The sequence below is a fragment of the Telopea speciosissima genome, chromosome 9, assembly GCF_018873765.1.
Source record: "Telopea speciosissima isolate NSW1024214 ecotype Mountain lineage chromosome 9, Tspe_v1, whole genome shotgun sequence".
Taxonomy (NCBI): Eukaryota; Viridiplantae; Streptophyta; class Magnoliopsida; order Proteales; family Proteaceae; genus Telopea; species Telopea speciosissima.
In genome coordinates this window covers 6,357,694-6,366,930 of record NC_057924.1, presented here as the reverse complement: position 1 = coordinate 6,366,930, position 9,237 = coordinate 6,357,694, and the positions used below count along the sequence as shown (strand labels likewise).

Sequence of the window (9,237 nt, the reverse complement as noted above, 5' to 3'; positions counted from 1 at the left end):
ATGGAATTAAAACGTAAGGGCTGAAATCCCTGATTAGAAATCCTCGTTTGATGGCTAACTTTCCAGTTGTTGATAGTAAGGAACCAAGTCCAAGATTGATTTCCATATCATTAGGTAGGGTGATATCAGGTGGGATTCGGGGGAGGGGGGATTATCATCGTACCCAAAAATAAGTATTTTAAGCATGTTTCAAAATATATAATTCGATCAATTCAGCATTGATGATTTTAGGATTTTGGTCACTGGATCACTGGGTTTTCAGATTTAACAGTTGATTTTAGGATTTTTACGATCACTTTCATTGATTCCAATCCAATTGAGATCAAAATTGCCAATATCGATTCAACACCTGATTTTTTTTTATTTTTAAATAATGAAAAAAAATAAATTAAATAAGATCTAAAGATATGTCCACAATATTTCCCTGGTTTTGATTTTAGAAACTTTGATTTTTAAGTCTTTGTCTTGGTGACAAGATGCCAGTCTCTTCTTACATAGTGAGTAGTCTAGCTAGCATTTCCTTTTATATATAGGCTTTTAGACCAATTCAAGATAAGTGACAACATAGAATTGGGACTTATGGGCTGAATGGCATCATCACTCAGAAGATTATGAAGGTATTCAAGGAGGTCCCACTTACCATGATCTGTAATTTCAAATCCTTTAGTCAGGTTGTAGCATAGTTATTTGATATGCATTTTTTAAATAGATTTTAGGTCTCTAAGGCATTCTGAAGTAAGAATTAAAAACAAAAACCTAAATTTAAAATATGTTCTAGACTCAGAAAAACATTCTGAGAATGCATATCAACACAGTTGTAGTGTAATGTAATCTAATCAAACTCAATATAAGCATATCATTTCTAAATACCTGAATCAAACATGATCAAATCTGAATGTCCATTCACAACAAATCTTAACTGATATGGGAGAAAGATTGATGTCAGGTTGTGTAGCATATGTTAGTGCCTCCCTGTGTCTTATCTCTCTTCTTCATGTGTCATTAAAAGATTGTTCCACAGATGGATGACGTATGGCAAGTTTTGGAGTCGGTTCATAAGAAGCAGGGTTCGATATTGATCCTTGGAAGTCTTTGGAGCCAGGAGTGGTTAGCCCACTAATCCATAGGATATAAAGCCTATTTTTAACATGCACATCAAAATAGTGCAACCATCAATCATTCAACATTGGGGAACGGGGAACGGACTTCCATCTTGCACATCCCCAACACGCACCTTCTCAACGTATCAAGACATACTGCAAATCGACGACATTTAATGAAGGTGTGCTTAGGGAAATCCAATACCCACCGAAAGGGTCATTTATCTCCTGACAAGGAACTTCACATTTAAGGCATGCATACGTAAGCCGACCAATCTTGGGTCGCACTAGGATTCAAAGTCCCATCATATCACATCAAGACAACATCCTCCCGATCGCTTATAAAGGTCAGCTAAAGACTCTGGGTTAAAGAGATTGAACTCATTCCTCCCTTTTAGAACCAGTTTTTGACGTGATTCGACTACGGTCGAAGAACCCTGATTTGGTTCTATGTTTCTTCTCGAACCTTGGAAACTGACTTAAGCATCGGAGGATTACACCGGAACCAGCTCCGGTTCACCTCTTGTGTCTTCTTTTTCTTGAGCTGAGAGACACAGCTAATGGCATGTGTCATCCCTTCAATTTTCACCCGCATCACTCCTCCCTCATATGAAATGATAGATTTGCCCCTGTTGTGGAAGGAAAAATATAGACATAGAAGGCACTAGCATACGCTACGTAGTCGGACATCATTCTTTCTCCTAATTTTTTAAAATAAGAAAAAAATTGAGTAAACAACAGCGGTGTACACACCCCTCACAGGCTTTCTCTGTTCTTTCCTCATCTAATGTAGAGGTTGTTCTTCAACTGTGAAATTAGATCATTAGAATCCAGATCACAGCTGTCATCATACATCCGTATTGACAATTACCCGTCCATGCATGTCATTATCCAACCACTCCAACTCTCCATAAGCAAATAGCACCCACTTACCTACTTTGGTTAACTTAAGTGCTTCGGCACAGTTTTAGGTTTTAGTATAGGATAAGAACTGATACGGTCTGATCCGTATCAATATCATATCGGTGGTGACCGATACCATGCACAAATACTTTGTGCTTTGGCCCAAGTTTACTATGACTTTTTAGCATCATTGTTGCAGAGCATCTACAGAGGAGGCAAGTTGGTATCCTCCATATCCTCCATATCATTCAACCCTCAACCGTATGCAATTGACCTTTGACCTACTTTGATGGCAAAATGCTCGTTATAGAGTACAGAGGAAGAGAGATAAAACCACTGTTTCAAAAATTGGAATTGGATCAGCGGATTGGAATAGGGCATGACTGGTCCTGATTCCAGCCATTCCGGAGGGGCCGATTCTAGTGTTTTTGGAATCAATTCCAGAATCGGCAGGGAACGTTACGACCCTAATCCCGAGTTTAAAATCCTTGGGTAAAACCTTAGGTCACTTAACCATCTCCTGAAAATTCAAAATACTGTCTACTCAAATTAGAGCAACCAGTGATTTCCCTTGTTTTCCCAAAACAAATATGCTGTCTGAGGTTCTACATCACTGAGACCAAAGAATGATTCTATAACAATTTTTTACCTTCCACAGTCAAAGTATAGTGTTTGCAGATTATGTTAGGAGATGGGTTGGTGGGGAGTTCTCCAAGCTTTAACCAGACATCAGAGAATAAGAATTGGGATCCATGACGCAATCTTCTTAAGATTAGAAGAAACTTTATTCAAAACAAAGAGGAATGGTTGAAGGATATGAAAGGTGCCATTTGTATTCCTTACATTCAAATCTTTTTTCTGACCACCCATGAGAATTTGTAATGAGTTTAGATGGTTAGCATCTTTACATGAAATCAATCCTAAGCCCAAATACATCTCCTACTCGCAGCCAAGAAATGGAAGTACAGTAGTGTGGTACAACCCTTCTCTTCTGCATTTTCATCAAAGGGAGACCGGGAAGATGAAAGTCCTCCCAATAGTAGGAAGATGCAAGTCTTAAAGCATATACTGTTTTTGAGCATGTCTCTCACAGTATTGATTTTCTATGGACACCTGCATCTGCAATACAAGGCATAAGCTTTGGACATAAAAATTTCACTGTAAGCTAGGTCTCTTGCATGGACCACCAATCACTTCCTCAGAAAACTGTCATAAATATACACCTGTCTGCACATATTCCAGAGATGCCAGTAGCCTTTATCATCAGAAAAGGGTCCCCTCCTCCCTTTCCACAGTCCTCGGGTTCTCGATTGAAAAAAAATCCACATGTTACTGTCAATGGGAACACTTGTGCCGACACATGATTGTACCTTTGGAGTTACTCAAAAATTATGTTAAATCACCTACAATTCAGGACCTCAGGTGCTACAATCTGTTCTGAAACAGTACCAGAGAAAGTTCACTAGTTCCATGAAATGCTGACCACTTCATACAACAAGAAACAGTGAGGAATTCTTTCAAAAAGGATAGCACCAGCAGAGTAACTTGAAGCCTCTTGGTTGAACTGCTCCACTGCTCCACTGCTCCAGAGTTAAATAATCTGCCAGAGGAGGAACGGATCCAAGTATAAACTCCCACTTATAGGATTTCTCCATAAACAATCCTTCAGCACCCTATGTCTAAATTCATGACTGGCTGTGAAGTGACATCAAGAAACCAATTGTGAAGTTTCTCTTCGGATTAGCACAATCCATGATCTCTCTCATGTAGATTGTTGTAGAAGTCGAGCTCCACGCTAGCCTCATTCATTTTGTTATAGGGAGAGGGTTTTCTGAGCAGACAGGGAGAGGGAGAGCCAATGGGAAGCATGGAACACGGTTCCTCAATAGGGGGCTGGAGCGGAGAGATAGAATGCACTGGCATAGCCTACCCAGCTTTCTCGGAGACGCTTTTCCCTTTGTTATAATATTAATTTACCAAACATTTTTATGATGTACTAATCGGTACAGATGCACCGACTCACATAACTTCCTCCCATGCTATTCAGCCTCCCAAAAGTGGACACATGACCCATCGCAACTTTGAAGAATGTTAGGGAAACAAAATTTAACAAGAAACATCATTATGTTCTTCCACTCCCCTACCCACCTGAGTTCCTTGTTTGTTTTATATCCCACTTTACTAACCCAGTCTGCTGAATCACTTCCCAGGCATAACTAAGTCCTTGCTGAAGCGCCATAACTTTTTAGCATGTACAGCCTTATTGTTCCCTTTCATGGACTTCGTCAACCTAGTTTGAAAACCTTCCTCCATCACACTTGGGTTGAATTTAATTTCTTACTCTTCAATTCCCATCCATCGCACAAGAACTTCCAGATAATCATTTTCATTTCTTTGCAAACTGGTGGAGGAGGCAGCACAATTGACATGAGATAAGTTGACACCTATCAGAGAGTACTTCTCATAACAAGCGACTCATCGTCTAATAAAGAGACATCTTCTTTGGCATCCACGAGCCAACTCTCAGTTCCTCGAGTTGGTACAAATGGATGTGGCTCTTGCTTTGCTCCTAGGAACTCTTCAAGTAGTCAAAAGGAACAGGTTTCATGCAACCCAATTTAGCAGCTCATTCCTCCACTACTAGTTTTACTTGAACAACCCCAGGGGTATTTATTTTAACCCTGAGACAGCTTCAAAGTTTCTATGCATAGCCCCCAAAATACTGGACTTGGTAAACACAATGAAGATTAGATGAGAAGTCCAAGTATTGCCTGCAAATTGTTTACTTTGGATTGAATCGAAGCCCTCCTTTTCCTTCCAAATAGTGAGATTCCTCTGCGTGGCCGCCCGACTCATGGAAATAGATCCTTGTTCCTCGGAATTGAGACTTTTTACCATTTCCACTGATCAGCTTTCTCGCAAGCTCTTTCTTCACTGGAACATCTCGAAATCGAGCGGTCAGCAAGAATAAAGAATCAACCTATTCTTGAATGGTACAAGCCCATACAACTAATGGTATGTTTACCTCACTCAGAGTTAATCTTCAAAATCTGTTTCAACAATTTCTTGAAATTTTTCTGTGTGTGTACCACTGAAGGCATGATATGTAATTGGGAACAGAGTACCAGAACTTCAAAAGGAGCCAGCTCTTTTAGAAACTTTGGATCCCGATCATAATCCTGCTTATATAAAGAAGACCATATGTCAAATAAAAAAAAAACAAGAGGACAGAGTACAAAACCTCTACTTTCTGAACACACAAACACAAAACCACGTTGGATATTGCTCAGTTTCAGCATGTGTAACATCATATATGGTTGAGGATCTACTCACCTTCTCTGTCACCACAACAATTGGCTTGGTACCAAATTCATCCTGAAGTTTTCTAAGTCTATCTCTGATCATCACAGTATCCTAGACAGAAAGAAGACTAATGAATTACCAAGCTTGATATATTGGATCAATAACTGATTCATGATTAAAGTAGTAACAGTTGCTTTCCCTCAATGTGGAATCTGTCACATGCTCTTAACAAACTATGCAATTTAGACAATAAATACAAAGGATCTAGATTCATTCTTTTATTTTTCCATCTTTTGTGATAAGATGAAAATCTTGTCCAGTAATATGTAAATGAACTTACAGACACAGTGCATGTTCTCTCCACAATATGATACTTGTTTCCAGACCTAAAGTTAGACATAATCATATACCAAAGTCAAAAGATGAAGTTTCTCACCTTGGCTTGAAATAAATGATGGTCACTGAAGTCTAGTTGATCAACATATATAGGTCCTATCTGCAGCAAGTAATTCTTCCATCAGAATTCTCTATTATCTTTCTGGTTTTGCATTTAACACCACAAAATTTACAAAGAACAAAGGCATAGAGAAAGAAAGAGAGGAGGAGGGAGGGGGAGAAACAAAATGAAGAAGAAAGAACATACCAAAGAAAGTAGAAACAAGGAAGAATATCTAAGGAAGCAGAAATTGTGTGTGTGTGTGAGAGAGAGAGAGAGAGAGATGGGAGACATTATCTGGTTCAATGCATATAAATAATACAGCGATCTCTCGTTCTTCACTTGAATTCATATTTCCGACTCCCAAGAGTAAGCAAACCATTATGAAATGACTCTGGTGATGATTATTATGTTGACACTAACTCTGCAAGCAATTGACCTAAATCCACCACATCTCCTTGTGTTTCCTTCCCCTCCCTCCCCCCTCCCCCCCTCTTTCTATTAGTTCATGCAGATTTTGCTGCAGAACACTCAGAAGTACCCAACAGACCTTTCTTAATTACATCCAAACAATGTGGAGAAGGATCACGTAGAAACTGGGATCTAAACATTATGTTCATTTCAGTAACCAATTTGTCTAGCTTCTCCAATGTTACCCTTTCTAGCCTGAAACGTACTAGGGCTCCAGACAATTAACCAGAGTCAGATTAATTTAGGGGGAAATGGATACTCTAGTTAGTATTTCCACTGCATCTCATTCGATCATTAATTAAAAGTTTATTGACAAGAACATATGGAGCACAGATATGATCCTGCTTTCTGCTTCTAAGTTCTACCAAAGACTAAAATAGTAAATGTTTTGGGTTACCAACAGCAGACATAAAATGTGAGAGAAGAGAACTACCTTTGCAATCACTTGTATGAAAGCATTAGCAAAACCAATGGCAGAAACACATAATACTACCATACCACACACCACCTTTAACGGGAGTTTGGAATAGCAGTTTTTCACTTTAAAGAAGTGTGTAGGAGCCAATCTGGTGAAGTATATAGGAAGATTTTCCTTGACTTCTTGCATCATTAACACGAGATCTTTGAGATCTCTATCAGATACCTGCACCAAGCACAAGCAACATCTGCTTTCATGACAGGCTAATTCATGAAATCAGTGAAGTAAAACAAACGAACATTACCATGTCAGCATGATGGACAACCACAACATCTGCTCTCCTAATTGCTGTCAAGGGTTCCCTCAGAGGTCCCAGTGGAATTAGATGACCATTTCCCCATGGCATCATCCCGTTTACCATCAGAATTTCCAGGTCTCGCTCTAGGCTCCAATGCTATCATGCAAATAAGAACAAATAAAGAACGTCAACTCTTCCCGATTACAACACCATTATTATGTGACAGAATTCAGGAACCGAAAAGAACAAGATGCCATTACCTGCATTCCATCATCGAGAATTACAGCTCCGATTTTATCAGAGTTGAAGCTTATATCTACTCCATGGCCACTACTACGGGGATTGGTGTAACCGTAACGTTTGAAAAACCAAGCAGCGGTGACAGCCCTGTTAGCACCAACACCAATCTTTGCTGGGGTCCGAAGGAGATGCCTTTGAAGCATTTTAGCTTCATCACCACCAGCATAACCCTGTAGATAAATAGATGTTAGGAGCAGACCCAAGTGATCCAACATTCACATTAACAGAAAAAACCTATGGTAGAGTCTCTAGACACCGTAGAAGTGATTAGTAACCATTAAAATGGAGACAAATTCAATTACCTTATAGGAGAAAGGTTAGAGGTTTTGAGGAAGAAGAGTATACCCTGGTAAGGATGAGAGGAGAAAATCCGGCTTCAGTGAAGCAGAGAGCGATGAATTCAACCATGGGCGTTTTCCCATTTCCACCCCAGGTCAAATTACCCACGCTGACGACCGGAACCTGCAACCTGTAGAGGAGATGGGATCTTGAGTTGGAAAAATCGAAATTTATGGTGGGTTTCGAATGGGAAATGGAGAGAGAAATAGGAAAGAGAGAGATACCTGTGCTTTTGGAAGAAACCCAAGTGGTAGAGTTGGTGGCGGACGGAAAGAATGAAACGGTAGAGAGAGGAGGCGAAGGAGAGGAAAGGGGTGAGAGAGCGTTGCAATGGGGGCAGGTTGGAGAAATCTCGGCGGCGGGTGTACGCTATTTGGTTCACCATTCGTTTCATATTTTCCATGTCGTCAAAGAGACGAAGAGAGATCGATCGATGAGCGAGGGAGACGGAGAGACTCAATGAGTGGGGATTTGGGACAGCCGGACAGAGTTTCAAGAAATAGGGAATCGGATCAGAATCGGCGGTTACCGATTCCGATTTTTGACAATTTGATACGACCGATATTTTTGGATAAAAACACAAGGATCATTGAAATATTCCTCGAATCGGGTTTTTTCAGACTTATTCAAGTCGATTCTGATCCGAATCAGATCGGAATCAGTAAGGACTGATTAGGTGTTTTAAGGTTTTTAAAATATTTTGGTTAAGTTATATCAAGTTATGATGCCTCAATAAGGAGGAGTGATATGATCCCGAATGTATTTTTATTATTATTTTTTTTTGTAATGAATACGATTTTGATTAAAGGAGCTAAAAGAACTAAGGACAATACTAAAATGACCATAGAAGAAGTTGTGAGGAAGAACACACATAGTCTAGGTCTTGTATCAAGTATGGCCTCGGATAGAGTCTATTGGAGGGCAAAGACCTATATATCAAACCCCATTTAGCTAAGATTCTTCTGACCTGCTGGATTGTATTGCTTTCCTCTTATTTTCATATTTCATATTTTTATTTTTTTTTCATATTTCATTTATTATTATTATTTATTATCAAGTTATGATTGGCAAGAAATCCCATTCCTATATTGTTGGAGGAACGCCTTAAGTTTTAAAAACTCAAAACTCATAACGAGGTAAGGAATAAGCCTCCATTAATTTTAATTTGAATACTCTTAAATTGATTGGATTCGATCGGAATCGGAGTTAATCTAAATCGGGGTCAACCAATTCCTAGTTGAATCGATCGCTTTTGATTTCAATATGATTTTTCAAACCTTTGAATGCTAATATTACGAACGAAATGCTAACAAATTTGAGGAACCATAATATCGCCAAACAGGTCAGCTTTGAGAAGTGTAAAATAAAAAATAAAAGATAAAAATTTTTTATGGCCACTTGGTACTTGGTAGGTTTTTTTTTTTTTTTTGGGGGGGGGGTTTAAGGTACTTTGGTACTGATTTTTTTCTTTTATCCAAAAGAAATTTATGTAATAGCGTTAAACAACGGTCAAGTTCAAGCACATCCCAAAGAAATTAGGGAGACATTCCCTCCCATTTACAAAGAGAAAAAACATTAGAGGAGATTGCAAATGATGCTAAAATGAGCAAAATAGTTTGCAGACCTCAAAACATAAAATCAACAGAATTACAGTTAAAGGCAAAGCTCC

The 9,237-nt window shown here is 39.0% G+C and overlaps 1 protein-coding gene across 1 annotated transcript; it reads right to left on the bottom strand.

Moving 5' to 3' along the window:
- Nucleotides 1-4,991: 4,991 nt before the first annotated feature.
- Nucleotides 4,992-8,009, bottom strand: LOC122639576 (probable tetraacyldisaccharide 4'-kinase, mitochondrial). The gene is made up of 8 exons (XM_043832443.1): nt 7,793-8,009; nt 7,575-7,698; nt 7,190-7,399; nt 6,936-7,085; nt 6,647-6,856; nt 5,743-5,802; nt 5,337-5,417; nt 4,992-5,182 (listed from the first exon to the last, which is right to left on the bottom strand). Exons 1-8 carry the CDS (start codon nt 7,969-7,971, stop codon nt 5,030-5,032), a joined length of 1,167 nt encoding a protein of 388 aa, XP_043688378.1. The 5' UTR covers nt 7,972-8,009; the 3' UTR covers nt 4,992-5,029.
- Between the last annotated feature and the right edge of the window lie 1,228 nt (nt 8,010-9,237).

Bases quoted from the DNA above. Each gene is read 5' to 3' on its own strand.
- LOC122639576 (XM_043832443.1), bottom strand. From the start codon at position 7,971: ATGGAAAATATGAAACGAATGGTGAACCAAATAGCGTACACCCGCCGC. The intron at 5,803-6,646 runs GTAGTTCTCTTC...TACTTGCTGCAG, and splicing joins TCATACAAGTGATTGCAAAG to ATAGGACCTATATATGTTGA. The intron at 5,183-5,336 runs GTGAGTAGATCC...TTATATAAGCAG, and splicing joins TTGTTGTGGTGACAGAGAAG to GATTATGATCGGGATCCAAA.